The sequence below is a fragment of the Pollachius pollachius genome (genome assembly GCF_949987615.1).
Source record: "Pollachius pollachius genome assembly, chromosome: 2".
NCBI lineage: Eukaryota > Metazoa > Chordata > Actinopteri > Gadiformes > Gadidae > Pollachius > Pollachius pollachius.
In genome coordinates, this window is record NC_136935.1 from 44384162 (window position 1) to 44409161 (window position 25000).

General features: G+C 48.2%; 3 protein-coding genes across 4 annotated transcripts in view; all 3 read left to right on the top strand.

The window, feature by feature from the left end:
- epn3b (epsin 3b) overlaps positions 1-5955 on the top strand; it is a gene marked incomplete at both ends in the record, with an annotated part of 7527 nt that extends 1572 nt beyond the window's left edge. The window contains 9 exons of the mRNA XM_079730356.1: positions 1-169; positions 224-344; positions 764-885; positions 2068-2154; positions 3096-3225; positions 3815-4015; positions 4252-4344; positions 5004-5309; positions 5663-5955. The exon at positions 1-169 is cut by the window's left edge and continues 86 nt beyond it. Of these exons, the coding sequence (XP_079586482.1) occupies positions 1-169; positions 224-344; positions 764-885; positions 2068-2154; positions 3096-3225; positions 3815-4015; positions 4252-4344; positions 5004-5309; positions 5663-5955 (1522 nt within the window). The remainder of the gene's footprint in view (positions 170-223; positions 345-763; positions 886-2067; positions 2155-3095; positions 3226-3814; positions 4016-4251; positions 4345-5003; positions 5310-5662) is intronic.
- Positions 5956-9133: 3178 nt separating this feature from the next.
- On the top strand, positions 9134-18646 carry b3gntl1 (UDP-GlcNAc:betaGal beta-1,3-N-acetylglucosaminyltransferase-like 1; the record flags this gene model as incomplete). 2 transcript variants are annotated; one of them, XM_079758859.1, is made up of 13 exons in its annotated part: positions 9134-9184; positions 9316-9441; positions 9616-9732; positions 10052-10151; positions 10237-10301; positions 10760-10825; positions 11673-11768; positions 14445-14540; positions 15004-15128; positions 15807-15942; positions 16049-16117; positions 16276-16350; positions 17297-18646. In XM_079758859.1, 13 exons carry the CDS (start codon positions 9134-9136, stop codon positions 17375-17377), a joined length of 1203 nt encoding a protein of 400 aa, XP_079614985.1. In that variant the 3' UTR covers positions 17378-18646. The 2 variants fall into 2 exon arrangements, with proteins under 2 accessions (XP_079614985.1, XP_079614984.1); XM_079758858.1 differs by having other exon boundaries at positions 9169-9441.
- Positions 18647-18748: 102 nt separating this feature from the next.
- metrnlb (meteorin like, glial cell differentiation regulator b) overlaps positions 18749-25000 on the top strand; it is a gene marked incomplete at its 5' end in the record, with an annotated part of 7827 nt that continues 1575 nt past the window's right edge. The window contains 6 exon segments of the mRNA XM_079729343.1: positions 18749-18766; positions 18770-18867; positions 22483-22666; positions 23313-23538; positions 24659-24718; positions 24896-25000. The exon segment at positions 24896-25000 is cut by the window's right edge and continues 1575 nt beyond it. Of these exon segments, the coding sequence (XP_079585469.1) occupies positions 18749-18766; positions 18770-18867; positions 22483-22666; positions 23313-23538; positions 24659-24718; positions 24896-25000 (691 nt within the window).

The window sequence follows — 25000 nt, forward strand, 5'->3', positions numbered from 1 at the left end:
TCTGCGGGACGAGGAGCGACTGCGGCAGGAAAGGAGCCAGGCCTTGAAGACCAAGGAGCGCATGGCCGGCGGCGGTAGTGGCGGTGGCAGTGGAGGAGGAGGTGGAGGAGGAGGAGGAGGAGGAGGTGGAGGAGGAGGAGGAGGAGGAGGTGGCAGTGGAGGAGGAGCTGGAGGTAGCGGAGTAGGAGGAGGTGGCAGTGGAGGAGGAGGGGGAGCTGAAGGGGGGCTCTACGGAGGGGTCCCCCCGTCCTACCACCCCGGCCGGCGGACCAGCCAGCCCAGCATGGCCGTGCTCTACGGAGAAGAGTTCAGCCGTTCGCGAGGCTCGCCGTCCTCCTTCAACTGTACGTTTGGCTTCTGGTGCCATTTCTTCTTCAAATCGCATCCGACCCGTCTATTGGCATGTCCCTTTTTTACAACAGCAGCACTTCCACAGAGTTCGGATCTTCTGGGTCTTCAGAGCTAACATTACGTATTGAAATCGATTGATGAAATAGACAGTAAATCAATGAGACGATTGAAGCTCACAGAGCGGAACCCAGAGAAGGCCGTTTGCTGCATGCGCTGCTCACTAGCGCGCCCTCAAGCGAACAGCTCTCGACGAATGTTGTCGAGGTGTGCAGAGGAGAACTAGCGTTTGGAGCACGGTGTGATCTGACGAGTTCATCAAGGAGACGTCAAATCACACCGCATGCAGCTGCACCCATATTGAAACGGCCCTTCCATCCTCATTCCCTTCCTTCCTCTCGCTTCCTCTCCTCAGCCTCGTCCTCGTCCCCTCGAGAGGCGGCCTCCGACCTGGAGCAGGCCCGCCCTCAGACCAGCGGGGAGGAGGAGCTTCAGCTGCAGCTGGCCTTGGCCATGAGCAGGGAGGAGAACCAGAAGGTAGAGTAGAACGCGTGCGACCCGCGTGTGTGCGCACAGTCACACAAACACACACGCGCATATGCACACAGATGCACCTAGGAGGCTAGCGGGAGCAGGTACAAGGACAAAAGTGTCACGTTCTCCTCTTTCAACCCGCCCCCATGCTCACGGTGTCTGGGCTGACGGCGTGTGAGTGTGGTGTGCTGACCTCTAGTGATGAATTCAACCGCCATGCAGAGCAGAAGCACACCTCTGGCACGGCCGATTGGAAATTCCCTGTCATTCCGTCTTGTTTTTCGCTCTCTCTGTCTCTCTCTCTCCATTGCTCTTTCTCTGTCACCTTCTTGATCTCTCATTGTAGTGCATCTGTTTATAAGTACAAATAAACGATGCATTCCCTTACCAAGGATGCCATCCCTTCCATCTTGCTTGCCCATCGCACTCCAGTTACCATGGCGATGAAGCAATACACTCAACTGCATGTTGCATCGAGACGTAGCCTACAGGACGATGTACGTTTTCCCCTTCCCTTTAACACACAATTCATATACCTTGATAGCGTATTTTCATTGTTGGATTCTCTCTGAGTCTTTTCATTCAAGTGATTTGTTTTACCTTCTTCAAAAGGCTACTAGTCATTTACATTTACAAGGACGCTTTTATTCATAGCGACTTTGAAGGAGAAAAAACTATATATTGCTTTCGGTACAGTAAGGATGTGCATAGAACAAGTGCCAAGCACTAACAATCGCTGGGTTAACCCATTCCCCGTATATAAAGCAAAATTAGCTAAGATAAGAGGCTACACGATGCTAAGTGCTATTTTTACGTAAGTGCCAGGACGTACAAACATACAATAAGTGGGTACTATTCCGACCGTATCCCCCTCTCCAACAGGGCGTTCCCTGGCCCCTCTCCTCTGTAGTTCCTAGAAGACAAGAAAGGAAAACTCAATTTGTTTTCCTCTGTCAACGGTGGCATGTAACAAAGAACGTAACAATAGATAGATGGATAGATGGATGGACAGATAGATAGATGGACAGACGGACGGACGGACGGACGGAGGACAGACAGATAGATGGATATCGCAAGAGCTGCCACTGATGGAGCGACGGGTGTTTCGCGTTCCTCTACGCCTATAAATGTTTGTCCTCACCGTTGCTATGGCAATTACAATATGTCATGACGCCGCCTCTGCAGGAGCAGCGCTGTCGCCAAGGCGACGACTCACTGTTACAGAAGGCCCTGGACGAGAGCAGGAGGGAGAGCCAGTCAGACACACAGGAGGTGAGGCTTGTGTTTGTATTGTGTGTGTGTGTGTGTGTGTGTGTGTGTGTGTGTGTGTGTGTGTGTGTGTGTGCGTGTGAACGCATATGTGTACGCGATCATTTCCATGTGTGTGTCTGTGTGTGTGTGTGTGTGTGTGTGTGTGCGCATGTGTGTATGTGATCATCTGTGTATGTGTGTGTGTTTGTTCGTGTGAAAATGTATGTGTGTGTGTGTGTGTGTGTGTGTGTGTGTGTGTGTGTGTGTGTCTGTTTGTGTAAATATACACAGTGAAGTGTGCTGCGGTGGCTGAAGGTGTGCTTGAGGTTCACGGTGGTTAACGAAGGAGGCCAGTGAGCGAGCAGGGCCTGCAGGGGTACCTCAGTATGAGGGGAGGGGAGGGAGAACCGGCCAGGCTCCAGGGGAGACCGAGGTGAGCTGTGCTGAATCAGGACTCGGTTACATCTCACCTTGAGCTCCACATGAAATTCCCTTGAAACCGAACCCTTTATCTCTCTAGGGGGCCGGCTCTGTCGGCTCTCTGGCTTGTGGTTGGTTGTGGGTCTGAGTTTTTTTTCACGTTTGATATCTCTGTTTTTTTAGACCTATAGGCTTTTTCCGTCTTTTATTTCTATCTTCCAAAAACAACTGTCGACAACAGTACACATACTGTCTGACACCATTGTGATTTCCAGTAGTGCTGCTGCTTTCATTTAGATGCATTTAGCTCTGTGCTTCTGCTGATTTAAGTTGTACCTTTGATCATTCGATAACTATGAAAATCAAAACATTGCCCAGAGCTTTGCTATGCAAGTAGGTTTGTGCAGTTTATTTCAAATTGAGATGCTCTGTGAAGCAGTGATTGGCTGAAAGTATTAAAGCTATTATACATGTATTAGAATATGATTAGGCTGCTATGATGAGTATTTAACTTCCAAACTCGTCCATGTCTGTCTCCTTAGCCCTCCATGCTGGATCTGGTGGACGTCTTTGGTGCCCCTCCCTCTCAGGTCCCGCCTCCCTCCAGCAATGACCTCTGGCCCTCCAGCCAGCACATCTCGGACGTCTCCCCGGACCCCTGGGACTCTGTGGGTGAGTGGGTCCCTCCTCTGGCCTCCTCCCATGGTTCCAGCTGTGCTGTGCTGTGCCCTGTTACGACACGAGGAACAGGGATAGCTTCGGGGTGCGCGTGGTCCGGGTCAGTACTGACATCACACAGAGGGGGCGGTGTTGAGGTGCTCATTAGCGTTAAATTGCAACAGCTGAGGATTCAGGGGGGTCTCAGGTTGTGAGTGTGAGGTGAGAGCCTTTGGAGGTGGCGCTCTCCAGACGCGATATAGGACCTACCCGAAGGGACACACGTTTTGCTGTTAAGACACTTCAACAAGGGATCTTTTGGTTGTTAATGAACGGGGAGACTGAACGACGGGAGTCGACCTGCGGCTGGTCACCTGAGTGACGAGGTGCCGTCGTGGCTCTCCCAGAGAGAGCGGTTTCGCCTTCGTTGGCTGTGCACCTCGCACCGCAGCCCCCCTAGAGAGCTGAGATCGCACTCGCCCAGGGAAGGTTCTGGAACATGCCTCAGCGCGCCGCGTAGGGACAGGCTTTAGGCTGTCTACCCGGGTAACAACCCCCTGCGGCACCACAGCAACCTCTGGCCGTTCTGTTGTTGCCTCGGCAGCGGTCCACTCCGACAGCCCGCCGCGGGGCAGTCCCTGGGGGGATGCTGCCGCTGGCCCGGCCCCTCCCGCCGCGGTGCCCCCCCGCGCGTCCAACCCATGGGCCCCGTCCCCCGCCTCGCCCACGGACGCCTGGGAGCCCGAGCCCCAGTCCCCCAGCGACGGGCCCCCTGGCTGGGGGAGCCCCGCGCACCACACTGCAGGTGCACTCCAGATTTATCGGCCTTCATTGACGTTTATTCACGCGGGCAAACCCCCGTTTAGGCTAAGGACTTATTATCCCACGACTTCATGTGGAATAATCAGAGGAGTCCAAAAGGGGTTGTTGTTTTTGATTACAACAATGGGCTCTTGAATGTGCGTTGTGTCGGTGTGACAGTGGTATTGATAGTACTTTCCTAGTGTTGTTGTGTAATTATTGGCCGCTTCAACTGTGCAGGCGTGGATCAGACGGATCCGTTCTCCGTGGAGGAACAGGGGGGTCTGAGCGACGAGGCTCCTCACATCTCCTCGCCCCAGCTGGTTGGAGCAGGTAGGATACAACACCGAGGACCACCGTGGCACTTAAAAAGTACTCAGCATTGTGTAGCCTCTTATCCTAGCTATCTTTGTTGTATACGCGGTATGGGTTTAGTTAGCAATTGTAAGTGCTTTCCACTTGTTTCTATGAATCTCCGTGCTTAACCGAGCGCTATATATTGTGGTTTCTCTTTCTTCTGACAAATGTGCTTATTGTAAGTCGCTTTGGATCAAAGCGTCTGCTAAATGCCCTAAATGTAAATGCAAATGTGAATGATCAGCATGGGCACTCCAATTTGATATGAAGTCTCCAAGTGACTGAAGTAGGAATAGGTTGGACCTAATATAGCATTACATTACACTTAATATGCTGTATACTCCATGCATAAGAACAAACTGTATTATACTCTATGTTTCACACGAACATATCCTGCTTTACATTCTGAGTCTAATTATTTCATGTCCAGTTTGTGTTTCTCTTCCACTGTTCCTTTTTATATTGCATTGTTGAAGGAGCCCGAGACTCAAGAATTTCATTCCCAGCGACTGCTGCTGTTATTGTTGTGCATTCGACAATAAACCATTTTGAATCTTGATTCACCTCATCAGTCTTAATGACTGTATGAGGAACCCCGTTTGGGGGCCCAATCGTTCCCCCTGATCTCCCTCTAGGTTCTGACGCAGATCCGTTCGACGGGCCGGCGGAGTCGGACCCCTTCGGCGCCGCGGACGCCGCGGCCTCCGATGCGTTCGGCTCGGAGCCCCCGCAGGTGAGGCCGCAGGTGAACGGGCGCGGGACGGCCAGCCCGGAGATGTTTGACCTGTCACGCCTGGCGCCGCCGCTCAGCGCCCCGCCCCTTCGCATGTGCCGGACCCCCGAGGCCTTCCTGGGGCCCACGGGGGCCTCGCTGGTCAACCTGGACGTCCTCATCTCCTCGTCGCCCCCCGGCAAGATGCACCAGAACCCCTTCCTCTCAGGTACGGTTTGGCTTTGTGACACACGCACACACACACACACACACACACAGGAAGTCTCTCTTCGCACGGTGTACTAGTGCGCACATACTTGTGTACCTACCATCTTTTCTTATTCTTTTTACATGGGCACATTTCAATCTATTTTTCGTTGCCTTACTTTCGTTGTTTTAGATTTTTGACTTACATTTATTCCATTGTGTATTTTCTATGATTGTGAGCTGAGCCATTCTCACGGAAACAATCCCCCCCCCCCCCTCCCCCAACGAGATCACCGAAGCCATGTGCTTCTGAATCTCAATGCGCTGAGCCTTCGTCCTGCTCCCTCAACCGACCCTCCGCCTTCCCCTCCCCAGGCCTGACCGCCCCGTCGCCCACCAACCCCTTCCACTGCGACCAGCCCCGGCTCACCCTCAACCAGATGCGGCCGGCCTCCACCTCGCCGCTGCCCCCCCACATGCTCTCCTACAGCCCCTCTCTGCCTCTGCCGCTCCACCGCCAGCAGCCCGTGCTGGCGTCCTCCCTGACCCAGCCCTCCGGCGGGCCCATGGACCTGCCCTCCAACCTGCCCCGGCCCCTGCTCCCCCTGTCCCCTCGCCCGGCTCCCCGTGCCCAGGCCCACGCACACAGCCACAACCCCTTCCTCTGAGAGGAGGCCCGCAGCCCGAGCCACGCTTCCACCGGCCCCCGGTGGCTCTGGAGGGAACGGAGGACACGGAGGAAACGCGGCTATTCCTGGGGGATTTGATGGATTGTTGCTTTGTTCGAACCCGGGTTGTTCCACGGTCCCCGGTTGAAGTGGATCGAGGCTATGGCTCTGGTGTGAGCTCATCCTAAACCGGGTCTTTATCTCAGTCTAAGGACACCTCAAACGCTATAACGTTGACTCCTGAAGAGGCAAATGTGCACATTTGTGGCGTGCGCTCATATACACAAACATGCACCCACACACACACACACACACATATTATCACAAAGATGCGAACGCACAAAAAGTGAGCATCTACACACAAAAATGCGCCGATGTACGGTGCAAGAGTTCACAGAGCACTCCTGATACACCCAGAGAACAGGGGCGGTGCTTTAGCTGGTAGAGCCTTACCTGCCACCGCTGGTTTTACCTTCTGGACCCAAGGGGCTGGCTCACTGCTGCTGCTTCACCGAGAGCATGAATGCAACCCGCTCACCCGGAGCTCCAGAAATTATAACCGAAGGAAGCCACGAGCATTGAGTCGGCGGTGGGAGAATGTCTGTCCATGTTGTCGTGACCCATGTGGTCCTCGTTCTATTTCCTGCTAAGTCACACCAATGCCTACGAAGTAGAGGAAACGATTGCCCAAAGCGACGAGGTTTGCGTCGAGCGGACCGGTAACCGATGTCCATCCACCACCACCAACCAGACAGCCTCTTTGCTCAAACTTAGATATCAGCCACCGTCGACAGCTTTGACACCAGCACTCCAAGCCGCCTTTAATAATTTAAACACACAATGGGCGGTACCATGAGAACTATGTGACTCAGGTATGTTCCAACATGCCAGCAAACGCACACGCACACACACGCACACACACACACACACACACACACACACACACACACACACACACACACACAAAACGATATCCGGTTAATGCTCTGCTCTCAAACCATGTGTGACTGGACGGTGCCAGTTCCACACAGAAATGGGGGGGGGGGGGAGGATGGCAGTTATCCACTACAGGACCTAGAACACGTGTCCCTCATGGGACACAACCAGCCTAAAGCAGACTCAAGGGTCTGAACCCGCACCTCATCCCAAACACTGACTGTTCCCGACCCGTACCATGCTCTGCTTTCCTGGTGATTGGCTTTAGTGAGGCGGACATCAGGGAGACCAAAAAGTCCCTCGGCCAATAGAAAGGCGGTTATTCTGTCATTAACGCAGTAATGAAAGAGATTATTGGTTTGAATGCAGCAGGGAATACGCTGTGATGCAGGAGAGGGTAGGTAGGTTTTGGTCCAGAGGAGGGCAGTGCTGGCTGTCCTCCTCCTGTTCTGCTGATCCCATCAGCCACAACATAAGATACTCCGGCCTCACTTAACACAACCTGGGCTGTCATGCAGAAGGCCTGCCTATGAGTACACACAAGCTACCGATTCAACAGAATGATTACCCATACAGTATGATGATATGTTATATCAATAAATGATTGACTGGAGTTTCCATTACATAAATGGTGTTTGGTTATTATTTTCCCTTGTAAAGCTGTAAAAACATTCCCATTTGTTGAAAATCTAGAATTCTAATACGATTATTATATTCAATTCTCTGGAGGCGTATTTATTACCATAGTTAGTGAATAAAATGTATACAAAGTTATAGGATGTTTTCACAATTCAAAGAGCTAACTGCATTCATTTCCCCACTAGAGGGCAACAAAAGTATATAAAAAAGTTAACGATTCCAGAAACGGCCTTGCGCTCGATTGGTATTGTCTGTTGAAGGTCAAATTAAATGAGGCAAACCCACACAACGATTTGTTAATGCACATGAACACAAAATGGGCCAAGTGTAATCACATAATGTAATCAAGACAACACAATCAGCAACATATATTGAGAAGCTCAAAGGCTTTGCTCTCATGTTTGGCATTTCTCCTCAGACATATCAAGTGCACCCTAGTCTAATCCAACATTTAAACAGTCTGGACCCCAATAGAAGTCAAGCCATTTTTTTTCTCTCCCTCCAGATGCTGTTATTACAACATTTAAGCAATACTCTTCGACATATGGTGTTAATTAATGTAAGATTAGTAGAGCAACATGTAATCAATGGACTACAAGGTTGATAGCCGAAAAAAGTCACTGACTTTTTATCTAGATAAATAGGCCTCTCACCCACATAAATATATCACCCTTGGGAAAATAAAATGCACTGAACTGAACTGGAGATCCCTGTTGGGAGCGAACTGAATGTCTAGCAGCCCTCTAGCCCCTGCCTCCAGCACTACATATTTTAGATGGCCTTGCAATGTTTCCCATCTGAAACTAAAGTCTCATGAAGGCACATTTCAAATGTATTTAAATAAAGGATACATACTCAATTAACATGAGCAGTCAATGGAGAAGAGTCATTTAATCTCTCATCTGTGATGGTTCTTTGTTGCATTTCTATGTATAAATATAGATAAAGATAAATTATATATCTATATATATATGTGTGTGTGTGTGTGTGTGTGTGTGTGTGTGTGTGTGCTGTAAGACGATTAGTCTAATCAAGAATGGGTCAAATATGGCAGCAATTATGTTGATGACACACACATACACGCACACCACCACGAACACGCACATACACGCGCACAAACACACAAACGGTCCCTCACTTTTTTTCTCTCTAATCAGTGTCAGACAGGATGCATCTGTGTCTGTGTGTGTGTGTGTGTGTGTGTGTGTGTGTGTGTGTGTGTGTGTGTGTGTGCGCGCGCGCGTGCGTGTGCGTGTGTCTGTCTGCTTGTGCGAGTATTACAGAAACATGAGTTGATGACATACAAATGAAACAAGTTTGGATATAGAAACTGCAAATTCTTAAAATTATAATAAAATTTTGATAACTTGGCAAAATATAGAAACATTATTGGTTTCTACTTTCTAGGCCGACTGCTAGTCCTCTATTTACAGTATTCACATTATTGTGGGCGGGATACTCACGTCGGAGTTCAATTGATTGACGGCACTCTAGAGCAAATCCAGAGCGCATCCGTACATTTTGTTAGCCAATGAGCGACTGTATTTTTGTATTTGCGGAAGTATATTGAGGCACGTTTTTGTACGGAGATATTAGATTCATAATGTTATTATTTCAAGGGTCCGTCTCGTTTAAGTATATACCCAACAGTAAAGTGCGGGCATAATGTTTTCTGTTTCCAGTGTTTTATATGTTACAGTTAATTCGTTTTTGTATTATCAGTGACACAAGAACATCGCGGCGCATCAAATAATTCGCTCCGTTTGTGACTCCAACGTTGTTCAGATGACTAGCGTCCCTCAAGACCCTGCATTTGGGGGGGAAGAGGGATGCATTTGTCTACCAAAGCGCCCACGGATGGAGGAGTGTGAAGCGGAAACTGTGGACACCCGGAGGACCACAGTGGACGTGGTGAGGTGTTAAACGTTGATTGCAATTGTTGACACACTAAATCACAATAAAGCTTGAGTGTTTCTGTATAACTAGCGATATTATTTTCGAATTCATATAGTATGGCTATAGTAACGTATGTATTGCCTACTGAAAGTCGAAAACATGATCTCTTTGCTCCCTTTTCCTTCCTAGTCTGTAATCGTACCGGTGCACAACGCGTCCTGTTGGCTGGAGGAGTGTCTACAGGCGGTTTTAAACCAGGACTTCACCGGTTCTTTGGAGCTGTCTGTGTATGATGACGCCAGCACTGTGAGTAATTTGAGTGCACAGTGTGTGAATATCACACACTGTGCACTATGAAGAAATAGATCAACCATAAAGTTAACAAGAACACAAGAAAGCTCTAAAAAAGAAAAGCATGTCAGTCAATGTTGACAGCAGCGTAGATCTTACTAATATTCCTGTTATTACCACTATGAAGTCCCTTTATAAAGACGTCAGCACATACACGTGGGGTTAATTTAGAACTCTGTGTGTGTGTGTGTGTGTGTGTGTGTGTGTGTGTGTGTGTGTGTGTGTGTGTATGTGTGTGTGTGTGTGTGTGTGTGTGTATGCTCCTAACCTTAAGGATGCCTCCAGAGCAGTGATTGAGAGTTGGAAGGAGAAGTTTGAAGCAAAAGCCATTTCCATGGTGATCTCTGGTCATCACTCTGCTCAACCCAGAGGAGGTAAGTCAGCACAATGTAATATTATTATGCTTCATTTCCATTGACCACAGCTGTAACACAGACTGGATGATTGTGTTTCTTTCAGTGGGTTATGCCAAAAACCAGGCAATATGTCAAAGTTCTGGACGTTACCTGTGCTTTCAGGATGCGGTAAGTGTGTGTGTGGGCATGGGTGTTATGCTTTAGTGGGCTTTTTGACACGCTTGCAGTTTATATTCTGAAAGAGACCTTAATGATGGTGAATTATTGGAGCCACGGGACAATAAATGACATGCTTTACATTGTAACACTGCACTGTCCTCAGTAAGACATGGCTTTATGAGTTTGACCAGCACTCCCGGCAACTATTTACAATGTAGTTTTCCTGCAGACTATTGCGTCTGCTCAACGAAATGTAAGCCACATGCAGGGAACTTGTTCCCTAAAGCGACACCTATTGCTCTGACTGTATTGCATAGCTCATGGAAGTCATTATTGATATCATACCGGATGTTAACATCGAATGTGAAAAATCAAATGTTCAGTCGAGGGGCATCGAAACGCATGTTACTTGTTTGGTTCACACGTGTCCCCCTATGCACTCACACCGCTATGTCTGTGTGTCCCAGGACGATGTCATGCTGTCCCAGCGCGTCCGTCTGCAGTACGCAGCGGCCCTCCTCCAGCCCCACGCTGTAGGCTTCTCCTCTTCTCTCCTCCCCTGTTTCTCCCTTGTCTTTTCTTCAGTATGCGTGCGGGCGGGCGTGCGTGTGTGCACACTCATCCCTATAAATGGACGATGAGGAGACAGCCCGTGTTGAGTCCCTAGCTTTTTTAGGGGACTCACTTTTTAAAAGTAGACAGTATTTTAGGCCAACCTTTTAATGTTCGTGAAAGGGACGGGTCAGGTTGGAAGAGTAAATAGTAAATAATAACTTTTTTTTTTCATTTCATTTTTTTTCATACATTTATAGTGTTTTATTTTTCTTCGGCTTCACCTTGACATAGGGAGCCCTTGCGGTAACATCGAAAAATGCAAACACGACGGCGCCTCATTAATTCAATCCCATTGGCTGGATTAAAAGAAGGACACTCACACATGCAGAATCCAAGAAATCCAGAGCTGTTATTTCTGGCGTGTGTGTGTGTTTGTGTGGGTGCGTGTGCGTGCGCGCGTGTGTGTGTGTGAGGCACGCCGAGCAGGAAGGCGTATCCGGTGCTGAGGCTGGCTGGTGGGTCAGAGGTGAAGGGTCGTGGGTGTGTGGGCGGTTGGAGCAGCAGGCCAGACAGCAGGCTTGCTGCAGAGCATAAACAACCCGCCCTGCTTCGTAGGATGGGCTGTTTTTGTATTTGATCCAGGGATACCATTGTTCTCCCTTTCAAGGGATGTTCTGTTTCTCTGTATGTGCGTTTGTAATAACACATCCATCCCTCCATGTCCTGTCGATTTCCTCTGTGTTAATAAGACTGTTGCAATCTAATGTGTGTGTGTGTGTGTGTGTGTGTGCGCCTGTGTTATGTATCGATCTGTGTTCCTGGAAGCTGATTGGCTGTGGAGTGCGCCGTGTTCCTGAGGGATCCACCGAGCGCTACACACGCTGGATCAACTCCATCACCCAGGAGCAGCTCCTCACTCAGGTACGCGGCCCGCCACTGTGTGCACGAGGCCGACGTGCACAAGTACATGTGTGCGTGTATGTATTCTTGTTTGTGTGTGTGTGTGTGCTGTCAGAGAGATGAAGGTTCATGTACCAGGAGGCGGTAGGGTCAAATAGAAACAGGATATGTACCTGCGGTCCATTCTTGTTTCCACGGAAATAGGCGTGCACTCCGGGCGGGGGACCCGGTGTTGGTGCACCCCTCTCTCCTGACCCCTCTCTCCTGACCCCTCTCTCCCCGTCCCCCCCTTAACCCATCTCCACCGAGGGCAGACCGGAGGAAGCACTGGCCCTAACAGTACATGAGCCAGTGAGGCTAGCTGGCGGACGGTGGAAACTGTTGCTTATGGAACAGAAGCCGTGTTATTGTTATTGGACTAGAAACGCCACTGTGTATGGGTGTGGGTGTGTGTGTGTGTGTGTGTGTGTGTGTGTGTGTGTGTGTGTGTGTGTGTGTGTGTGTGTGTGTGTGGGGGGGGGGCTCGGCTCGTGTTGGATGAGCCTTAACGTAATAACAGTTTCTTTGTTTGACGGTCGGATGGGTATGTGTTTTTTGTTGAGCGTTACACGCTGTAAACACAATTGGCCACTATTAAGAGTTTCATTTTATATCTATTTTATTTTTCAACCTCTACCCTAGTGCTTCATGGGCTGTGGTAGAATGTAATCAAATTAGGAAGGAATATAAAAGCAACATTACGAGAGGTGGTACATGTTGAACTTGTATCACCGTGTCAATTAAATCTGCAGGTACACATTGTCAATAAATGGTGTATGATATTAACTTTTGCTGTTTGATTCAAACGGCTGACTACGATCACCAGGGAGGTGAATAGTGCGGGTTTGTGCTCTGGGTTAGCTTTTGCGTGGTAACAGCTGAACGCCTTAACCTGAAGTAGCGTTAGCTCAGAGCCAGGTAATGGCTAAATATGCATACAATTTGACTATTTCATGAATACAATCCTTTTCTTTACATTATAATTATATTCTAAGTGCTTGGTTTTTTATCTGTTGATCCTCTGGACAAAACACACTGTAACCGTGGAAACAACAGAACAAGAGAACAAACTGAGCCCTTTTTCTCTCTCTCTCTCTCTCTCTCGCTCTCTCTCACCCTCTCGCCCCCCTCTCTCTCCACGTTTTGCTGCTCACTTTTTCACTCAATTGTACTTGTGTCACACACACACACACGTCTGTTTAGCTCCTCAACCTAAATGACAGGGTGTATCCTCATGACATGACATTTCATGGAGGGTCAGGTGACATCCTAGATTCTGCGCCCAGACATCCGACTCCCCCCCCGTCTCCTTCCTTTTCTATAATTATACTCTATTTTCTCCAGCACTCCTTATGGATAAAACTAGCAGCAGAATCACTCCGTTGTTTAGCCGTGTGTGTGTGTGTGTGTGTGTGTGTGTGTGTGTGTGCGGACCCTGAGTTCTCAGCTGAAGGCCATTAGATATGGTTCTCTATAACCATCGCTCACTCCTTTTTTTTCCTCTTCATTTTTGTCGGTTTTCCTTTTTTTGGACCCATGACTTTCGAGAGAGGAACATTTTGACCAGCTGTTACTCTTGTTAAATCCAGATGTTTCATTGCTGATTCAATCTGTATACAAATCGGCCTGAGAAGCCACTTTGTGGAGGATGAGACCACATTCACCTAGAATGAACCTGAAATGCAAAAACAAAACTCACCATTTCAATGAAAATAGAGACACAAAAAACAGGCGAGGAGTAGAGATGGCGGCTGGAGATTAAAATGAGGCGTGGGCAGTATTGCTGACAAGGGGCTTGGGGTGGCATGTGGGTTATGGTAAAGGGGGGCGGGGGCTCCGTCAGCAAGAGTGCTGAAATGTGCCAAAGCTACTCATTCATCTTGGAGCACTTTTAAAGGGGATTCGGGAGAGAGAGAGAGAGAGAGAGAGAGAGAGAGAGAGAGAGAGAGAGAGAGAGAGAGAGAGAGAGAGAGAGAGAGAGAGAGAGAGAGAGAGAGAGAGAGAGAGAGAGAGAGAGAGAGAGAGAGAGAGAGAGAGAGAGAGAGCTAACTCGGTACATTGTTGGCTTGATCACAAACTCCCTTAGCCATGCGGACTGAAGCCATTAAGGAGAATAATAAGGATATATAATTCCTTGTTTGTGTACAATAAGTCCCAATAACCATTAAACACATGCAGTCAGTGCCCTGAAAGCCCACGTACCAGGTTGTAGTTACTGGTGAACCCCTAAAGCTGCAGCTGGTCTGGCAGTAGCCAGTGCCAGGCCCAGTATCATTCCCAGGCCTGGTCACGGTACCGGCAGAATAAACAAATAAAGAGAGGAAATTGGTTGGGAAAAAAGAACTGGTGGTGGATTTGAAATACTTTTTGTTTGACGTCACTTGTTTGTTAAAGGATAAGCCTTTTAGATGCGTGCCCCGCTTCCCTTTGAAAGGAGTGAACGCCAAAGGATCTCATGTGATTCTCTGTAATGGTCGCTTGTAATCACTGTATGGCTGTATGGCCATCACTGTAGTTGACACACCAAATATCAAAGATCACATTTTATGTCACTGGATAAGAACTTTATACAAAAACAGAGAAGTCAATTCGTAAAGATATTTAGTGTGTGATTGTTGTGTGTGACTGTTTGTGTTGTTAATAGTGCATAATCCCCAGGTGTACACCTCTCACGGACCCACGGTGATCATGCCCACGTGGTTCTGCTCCCGAGACTGGTTCTGCCGAGTGGGACCTTTCGACGAGGGAGGCAAGGTGAGAGCCCGGACCTGGAGCTCTGCAGGCCATCTCTTTTCATAAGAGCCCACCTGCTTTTAACTGTGAGACAAAGTGTCATACACCATCGTCCCGTCGCTACCCTCCAACCATCACACATCCTCACCACACCAAGTTTCCTCAATTTCGGTTAAATAATAATAAGAATACATTTTATTTGAAGGCGCCTTTCTCGAAACTCAAGGACACCGTATAAAGGTAAACAAAAAACATTCGAAAGAAAGAACAGTAAGAAGTATCTGTTTTTCCGACCAATAGGATGAACTGATAATGAAGTATTACTTCCTTCGCACTACAATGCATTAGTTTGTTTTTTCACTCCATTCCTGCACCATACTCCAGCCTCATGGTCTATTTCTGTCACTGTACTGAGTAGCGTAGGTGCGCTCATCATGATGACCTCTCTTGGCTTGACCTCACCCTGAACCTGTGGCCTCTGCAGGGGGTCGCAGAGGACCTGCTCTTCTTCTACCAGAGTCTCCGTCAGGGGGGAGGCGTGGCCAGGGTGGAGCAGTGCATGCTGGTCTATCGCTACCACGAGCAAGCCGCCACGCACTCTGTGCTTGAGTAAGCCCCTTTCTCCCCATGCACGTGCACACGTGCTTTCGCGAAGCGCACGCACGCACGCACGCACGCACACACACACACACACACACACACACACAGGAACGTCTTGTCTTCCACTTGCTCGTTGCTGCCCACTGCCTGCATCCTCAGTCAGCAATGTGTGTTCTGTTCTTTCTGAGATGGTTTGTACACATGGACACATCTGGAAGTAGACACACACGCACACACCCACGCGTGGTTGTCCAGTTGTGGGATTCCCAAGCAGATACTCAGGAATGCCATTCACTTTCCCAGCATACGACTCACAAATTCCTCCCCTGCATTCCTCCTGCGCTCGGTATGTTGGGGTCCCGGACACCAGGGTGGAGGGGGGGCCTGTCGGAGAACGACCTAAGTGGGATGGGGGGGGAGTGTTGGCTGAGGTGGGGGTCGACTGGACCGGGGGTCAAGGTAGCTGAGGGTCTGTGTACAGTGACCCCAGTCAAAATTTCCCTTCTTTTTGAAACACGCTTTTGAGATGATTATGCAGGCACAATCCAATTAACGTTCTCACAAGAATACACTGAGCGGGTTGATGTGTAGGTGTGTGTCTTTTGTCACACACACCTACACATGTTTTTTTATCTGCTGAAGTTAAGGGTTCATGGTATTTCTTGACTGCGTTGACATTCCTTCCAGGGAAACTATTTGGAAGTTGCGCGTGGACTTCTTACAGGAGCGGGTCCTCAGCCAATGGGAAAGCTTCACTATATGGAATGCTGGGAAGCAGGGACGGAAGCTCTACCGAAGCCTTAGCTCGGCCAATCAGAAGAAGGTACTCACCGGGCCACGAGACTTGAACGCTTGTAATCATGTGAACGATGTGATACATTGGTGGCTGGCTGCAGTCCTTGTTTCTGATACGCTGTTCTATTTCTCAGGTGAGGGCTTTCTGTGACGTGGATGAGAACAAGATCCAAAAGGGCTTCTACACCTATCAGGACTCCAAGGTGGGAAATGGGTGCACTACCTGTGGATTGTGAGCCCAGAGGCTCTACTGAGTTTAGGCCTGAGACAGGCAGGCCGGTAACGCATGTACGGTCAACGCTCAGGTCTTCTCCATCATTTGATGCAAGACTCTTTCACTTCACATCTGTTTCCACCTCAGGAAAGACCGAAGCCCAGGATCCCAGTTCTACATTACAGAGAAGCCTCTTCGCCATTCATCATATGCGTGAAATTGGCAAGTAGTTTGTGTGTGTGTGTGTGTGTGTGTGTGTAGGTGTGTGTGTGTGTGTGTGTGTGTGTGTGTGTTTCCGCCCATGCATGATTGTGGCCATGCATTGTTATTTTATGAGATTGTTTTTCCCTTAGGCCCCTTTGTATTATGTATTGATAGTATGGGATGTGACACACACACCCACACATTTGGCAGGAGAAAGGATAGACACTGAAACTAGACCAAACTAGCTCTTCATTCACAGCCCTTAAACTCAATAAGTTGAACTATTTGTCTATCCATACGTAGTATTGTGTCTAGGATTACTGTTGTATTACTTCTTACTTCATTCAAAGTTATTTCATACACAGAGCAAGGACGGGGGAGGAGTAGTCAAGCAGACAGTTAGTTGGCTATTTATCTCAGACCCCCACCTCCAGGGGGTCCTGATTGGCTGGCCAATTTGGGAAATAGGAGCAGTTATAATTTATGGGGGCCTGGGTTCAATCAGCCCCTGCCCAGGACAACCCTGTTCGCACACACACACACACACACACACACACACACACACACACACACACACACACACACACACACACACACACACACACACACACACACACACACACACCTGGATACAATCAGACAAGTTGTAGTGAATTCAAACCACGCTGATTGAAAGAGTGGTTCTAAGCTTCTTACTGAACCTTAACTGGTAGAATTGTGACCATTTGTCTTGGCTAAATATAATTTCCGTCTTTGGATTGACACGGGTCATAGCCTAAACCATACAATTCACCAAGCAGGAAGAGAAGTAGATGTGTGTGGAATGAGACAATATTGCTCAATAAAACGTTTCTCATTTATGATAACAATGAAAATGACTAATTGTGAATCAGGGTGTTTTCATGAAGATACGGCAAATATAGAATGTTTTCTTCTAAAACTGGTCCTTCTTTCTATTAACCAGGACATGACAGAGGGTGTGTTGGAGAATAACCTGAAGAGTCTGCAGCTGACTGAAGGAGTGGACTATTACCATTTTAACTGAGAACACAGCCAACTACTATAGCCCTGGCGGGGACAGCAGCTCAATACTGCAGCCCTGGCAGAGACAACAGCTCACTACTGTAGCCCTGGCAGAGACAACAGGTCACTACTGTAGCCCTGGCAGAGACAACAGCTCACTACTGTAGCCCTGGCAGAGACAACAGGTCACTACTGTAGCCCTGGCAGAGACAACAGGTCACTACTGTAGCCCTGGCAGAGACAACAGGTCACTACTGTAGCCCTGGCAGAGACAACAGGTCACTACTGTAGCCCTGGCAGAGACAACAGCTCACTACTGTAGCCCTGGCAGAGACAACAGCTCACTACTGTAGCCTTGGAAGACATGGGAGGGGGAGAAACTTGGGCATTACTTGCCCTATACAATCCCTTTTCATTCTTCACATGCACACTCTCACACACACACACACACACACACACACACACACACACACACACACAGACGCACACACAGACACACAGACAGACACACAGACACACAGGCACAGAGAGAGAGTGCAGAGGTGGACTGGACAACCTTGAGTTGAAGGACATCAGCAAGATGGAGTTTTTAACATGACGGCTGCTGGTCTGAGGTGAACTCAAGGAAACTTGTGTTGGTGCGGTCATGGGGAACACATAATGCCGAGCAAGTGACCAAAAACGCTGTGCGCCATTATTTCACCCCATCCAATTTCATGTTTTTTAGTTTTTTTTAACAAATGTTAATGTCTTGCACTTTTTAGCATTTGTCTAAAATGAAATCTGAACGGTATTGATGGTTTTATAGAACAATAACTGAATATTATGGACTGAAAGTAATTATCATTGGTGACAGAGAAGCAAACCTTTACCAAACATTGGGAGTGATGATTGCAAATTACACTTCCCATGGTCATCAAGAGGCCAGGACCATTGAGAAAATAACATTCCCACATCGTTTTGGGTTGATGCTGGGTGATTTCCCATCGTTTGTTAAACCTCGGTGTTGTGCTGACTCATAAATACAAAAAACACAGAGGCTCAAAGGGGAGGCCTTTTACTTGATCAATCAGGAGTTTGCACGGCTGCCCTTTACAATACTAACCGTCAAATAAATACAATCTTGTTGGATTTCCTTATTGTCCCCTGAAATCCCTTTGAATTTGCAGTTTACCTGTAATAAATAAATGTGTGACGAACTGTACTTTTAATGTTTTAATGAGTAGGAGGGGAAATTAATTCTATTCATCTGTGAGTTGAAGGTTTCATGATTTTGCTAAAGAAACCCTGCAGCATTCAGCCAACATGTGTAGTCCCCATGCATGTGTAACACAGGCCACCTTTCAGTCCCCTAAGGTCCACCTCCGCTCCAATTCCTTTTGCCAGTCATGTTATGGAATCCCAAAAACAATGAGCCCTTGAAGGAAAGCACAGTGCCGGAGCTGTAAACACGACACAGACACACAACCAGGGCTTAATAGGCCACACAGAGAGGAGATTTGCTATCACAAGGTAAACAAACAGTTTCTTTAGAAATCTCCCTCATTATGTTTCTTGGGTTAGGGTAGTGGTCTTTCTTACAGTAAACCTGACCACTGCAGTTTGTTGGGAAACAGCTGGGTGGAAAGTAGGGAAGCGGACGTGTGTATATCCATCGGGGGTCACAGAGGGACAACAGATTATACCTGATGGATCTACCCCTGTGCCATCTTCTTGCATTATAAACCGATAAATAATCATTACTCCAAATATATATATTTGATCTTTCAAAGACAGTTTTTGAAAATTCAAAGGTTTGTTATAATAAAAGCAGCGATTTAAAACAGTGGTGTAAGAAGTGCATCTCTTGATGAAAGGAGATACCAAGAAAGAGAGGGAAGGGGCTGGTAGATCACACAACTGCCCCTCCCACACACACACACACACACACACACACAGACCTACCCCAGTGGTACAACCCAAGTGCTGAGAAAACTATCACATCTGCTTAGCACCTACTCGCCAGCCCCCGGAGTCAGACACCCACCCTTCTCTCCTGATACTCCACTAAACACAAGAATCGTACACAACTCTCTGGCCAGGGAACTTTTAACTCTTTTTCACACATTTTCTCACACATTTATATCAGGGATTTATTTTTCTTCTATATATGGTTGTAAGGACTGCAGTTCTTCTATTTGTACCTTCTCACAATCGTGTATCCCAGAAAGGGGGCCGTCTGACATGAATGAAACTGCCTTTGATAAACGCAATTAGGAGGAAATTGGCCGTACATGAGATTTAACTCCACTAGTAAGGACTCGGTTTGTTTCCTTTGTTTCTTAGCTTATTCGTCACTCGCTCTGTCTGTCTGAGACCATTAGCCCGGATAACACACGCCAACACAAACACATTCCTCAAAGGAACATCACCCTGAAGCCCGGAACACACACACACACACACACACACACACACACTGGAGCAGACATACCCACACACACACACTGGAGCAGACATACCCCCCCCCACACACACACACACACACACACTGGAGCAGACATACCCACACACACACACACACACACACACACTGGAGCAGACACACACTGGAGCAGACACACACACACACACACACTGGAGCAGACACACACTGGAGCAGACACACAAACACACACACGCACACACACAGACATACCTACACACACACACACACACACTGGAGCAGACAAACCTACACACACACTGGAGCAGACAAACCTACACACACACACACACACACACACACACACACACTAACTTGAGCAGACATACCTACACAAACAAACACACAAACACACGCTGGAGCAGTCAATCCTACACACACACACACACACACACACACTGGAGCAGACATACAAACACACACATGCACGCACACAGACTGGAGCCGACACACGTACACACACACACAAGACTCCCTGGCACGGGAGCTGATAGCAGAAGAGTGTTTGAGAGGTCAGACACTCAAGGCTTTTTCCGTCATCTGAGACTTTCTCCGCCCTCGGGGTCCTGGTTTTAACACCTCTTTATCATGTCCCCTGCTGCTCCGGCCCAGTCTGTGTGTGGATCAGTTTACACCCCCCCCCCCCCCCACCCCCCCCCCCCCCCCCCCCATTACAGATCAGCGTGTGCCCTGGACTGAAGACAGACGTTCCTCCTGTCAGCATTTTTGAAGAGAGCCAGGTGACCGTGGATGTGGGGGGAGGTACGTCAACACCATGAGGAGATTCTTCTAGGGTGACTTGATGAAAGAAAGTGGACTAGGCAGAACGTCTAGTTGGAAACAATGGATCCCTGTACATATTCAAATTTTCTATTCATAAAAAAATGACTCTAAATGTCGCATATTTAGGATTTACCCCCTCCTCGGGGGGGGGGGGGGGGGGGGGGGGGGGGGGGGCTTGGTATGCTCTCCGAATACGTTACATTGTTGAAGCTTGTTGTGGGAATGTGACAGGTCAGTAACATACCTACCGCTCCGACTGTTTTCTCACGGGAAAACAACCCGGGAACCGAATGGTAGAACGTACGTGTGACTTTTCCCTATGTCTGGTCCGTCTTTTTTCTGGGTTTGAATGGCGCACGCCTACGTATGTGTGAGACATTTTTATTTATTTTATCAAATCAGAGGGAACTTAGAGCATTTGCTCTGTTTGGAATAGAAAAAGTCACAAATAAAGAATATAAAATATACAACCACAAAACAAAGTCAGTAATACACATGTGGAGGTAGAAAATATGCAAATATCGTGGGCACTGTCCTACAAGTAAACCGAAACATAAAAAATGTATACGAAAGGGCTCAAATGCTGGTAATATTGTACATGGCATTGAAAGGTGATTTTAAATATTGCACATTGATGCATGCATGCATGCATATGACTCATTTTCAATGAAATAATATAACCCGTTTGTTTGCCAATCCAAGAATATACGGCAGGTCTGCATGACGCTCACAGCACATGAGCGCAGTCGGGGAAATGCGTGGGCGTGGTATGGAGTGGGCTCGCTGCGAGCAGTCAGCTGCTGGCACGCGCTCTGGGCGGCTGCCGGATTGAATGGTGAGCAGTGACGTGCTCCAGGAGTCCTGATTTTAACTACTTATCTCCTAAATGGCTCAACACTGCCGCTCAAAACATATCGTGCAACGATCGTAGTCCGCATAGAATATCTTAGTCCAAACTAATATTTTGCACCGATTCTAATGACTTATGGTGTAATTGATTCGTCGTGGGAGTGAAAACTGCCTGATCCTTGGGATATAGCCTACTTGAAGCGGTGAACCATGTTGTGGCTTTGGGTCGCGTATTGGAACGCAGCCGCGCTCCTCTGCGGGGCTGCGGCACAATATTCAAGTGACGAGTGCAGCTGGCGAGGAAGGTAACGTGATGAGCCAAGAATCAGTCGAATTGTGTATCGTAACATTAGTATGAATGGATTTAGACTTTGTTTCTGTTTTGGATGTACTTAAACCAGGTTTTATTTTTTCCAATTTCATTGTTATTCTACTACGCATAGGCCTACTCATATTTCAACGATCCAACTCGCGCTTCATTTTATTTGTCTCATTTAATGTAGCCTATTCGTCTTTTTGTGTTTAATGCATTTTAATTAAGAATTTGGTGACAGCGAGAAACTTCTTTGAGCCAAAACGTTTTACAGTAGACCTACTTTTTTAAACTATCAAGGGGAATTGTTCATTTCAACTGTCATTATAACCGCACGATTATAGGTGTCAGTTTCATGTCTTATGCGTCTATTCAAACCAAATGGCAGACTTTGATCAGCACCAGTCTCTTTCCTGCCGGCTATAAATCTAAAAGCTCGCTCTTCGCACTTCGAGGTTGTTAAGTTTTATGCCCCCCACACGTCTAGCGATCTAATCAGTCACTGGTGTTGAATAATCAGTGACTGGCGAAGATAAGAGAACAAACGAGTCAAAGCATTGAGAAAAAGGACTTTCAGTTTTATCTCCTTTATACAACGCTTCTATTTTTCTGTGTTGTATGTTTGGCAAACAGCCCAAACAGATGACATTGACATAGGGCCTATTTCCTAAAATAAAAATAAAAAAATTCTTCAACTCCTTAATCTTCTTCCCGTATGTAGTGGCCTGAGTCACGAGCCCCACGTGAGGGACGTGGAGCAGGTCTACCTTCGCTGTGCCCAGGGATCCCTGACGTGGCTCTACCCTACCGGGGCCATCGTCGTCAACCTGCGGCCCAACACTGAGCCGTCGTCCGGGGGCGCCGCCGGCCTCCACGCCTGCATCAAGCCACGGGCGGGCTCCAAGGTGAGCCAGAAAGCTGCTCTAGGTCACTTTTGTACTACAGCTCCCTACTCAATTGAAACATATGTGAACTACAACTATTCTCAAGAATGAAACACGCCCATCCACCATTCGATCCATGCATATATATATATTTTTTATTATTTTTATAATATTTGTGCAATTTTATTTTTGCTCATCTGATCTATGTGAAATATAATTTAAAGGGGTGATATTATGCCACAAGGTGTGCCATTACATGAGACATTACAAGCCATTTGAAAATCTGCCTTTTGTTTTATAATGCCCACCTAGATGTACGATGGCTAGATAAGCAACACTTGCTACAGTCCACTGGGTAGGCTGCGTACATCTAGGTGGCGATTGCGATGTCACTAAGGCACAGGGATTTTCAAACGCCAAGTAACAGCTAATCAAACTCACATCTGGTGCCATAATATCACCCCTTTTAAGATGAGACGCGCTCAATCGATCCCACACCAAGCATGACCAAAGCAGAACGAGAAGAGCCAAACGCTCCAACGAACCCACAACATCTGAGCTGTACAGACCCTGGGAGCAACGACTCGGGTGGGGAGGTTGTCTCATGAAGCCTGTCCTTTTGACCGGGGGTCTAAAGTGTACCTGGACACCCGTCCTCATCCACCAGGGGGCCCAGCTGTACCTGGAGCAGGCGGGGGGCCTGAGCGTCCTGCTGGGGGAGCGGCAGCAGGCGCTGGGAGCGGTGCGCTGCTTCAGCCTGGCCCAGGGCACGCTGTTTGTGGAGGCGGTGGCCCACACGGACATCAGCAGGAGGATCACGGCCTTCCAGTACGAGCTGGTGCCCAGCCAGGGGCCCGGGGCCAACATGTATCCCTACCTACACTCTGGCACAGGTGGGACACGTGACTGGACCGGCTACCATGTTTACCACCAAGGCAGTTCACAGACGTAAGGCTCAGTTATTGTCCCACGTCGCCGCACCGCAAGGACCACGCAGACGCTTCGACGCATCCGTGAACCAGTTTTGGTTCTACGTCGGGTTGAAGTGAGCGGACCAATCACAGCCCTTGCTGCTGCGTCGCCTCAACGCAAGGTTACAATTTTTGGGAGGCGCACGTCAGGCCCTTGCGGTTGCCATAAGGAGGATCCGCAAGGACCTAATGGGTCCATAAACCCCCTTGCGTTGCGTCGACGTGGGACCATAACTGAGCCTTTACAGTGAATTCCGTTAGTGATCATTCGTGAGTAAGTAGGGGTGTTTGGATCTCGCCGGAGGATGCCTGTGGGTAGACTTGTGGGGCATTGGGGTTTCGAACCCGGAACCTTGCGGCTGGGATACGAACCCCCTTGCTGCTAGGCCGTGACATACACTCAACATGGACATTGCTAATGTGTTTAAATCAGGTGTTTCCGGGTAGTCTCACCAGTAGTGTGAGCTAATGCAAAGTGACAGACTGACGGCGCCGCTGACAGAGGTCAACACAAAGGAAGTAATTAGCTCCCGGGGCTGATTAAGATGCCGCAGCACAAGCTGTGTGTTCCAGATCACGAGTAGTTTCTGGTTTAAAATAAACATGTGGGTTGGACAGTGTAGAAACAGGCCCTACTCCAAACCAGAGCCCGGTTCCTTCCGTGTTCTCCAGCTTATTTGTTATACTTCATCGTCTCTTGTCTTCCGCCTCCCCTCGCCCTCGCCCTCACCCTCTGTCAGTCACCAGTCCCAGGCTCCCATTAAGGTTGAACCCAGGGGTCAAGCAATCAGCTCTTAGCTGTCAATCATGACCACCTGGCGTAATGCATTGTGGGTAGCCCACCCATATAGCAGACGGCGTTTCGGGGTATGGGTTTTTTTGGCGGTAGAAAAAACGGCGGGTTAGTTCTTGTACCTGACGGGGTCAAAGGTAGATTTTCAGGTCATTATACCTGTTGCTGTCATCCACGGTCAACGACCAGTTGTACTCAAAATGTAACAGAGTTGTGATTGGTATAAAAGAATATTCCCCTTCCGCACAGCTTCCTGTAAACCATGTTCAGATGAGGAAGTCCTGATGGCTGTGTGTACCAGTGACTTTGGTAATTAATGAATCACACACACATATATATATATATATATATATATATATATATATATATATATATATATATATATACACATACACAGCTCACCACTGAACATAATCCTATTGCCATCAACTTATTTTATATTTTGGTGTGATATCTGTAAACCTCGTCCTTACCCCTCCTCCACAGCGGGCAGAGGCGTCATACGAGGCGTGGTGAGATCTCCCTCCTCCTCCCCCACCTCGTCGTTGGGGGCCGCTGGCGACGGCCACCTCTCCGCCGCGGTGAGCCTGA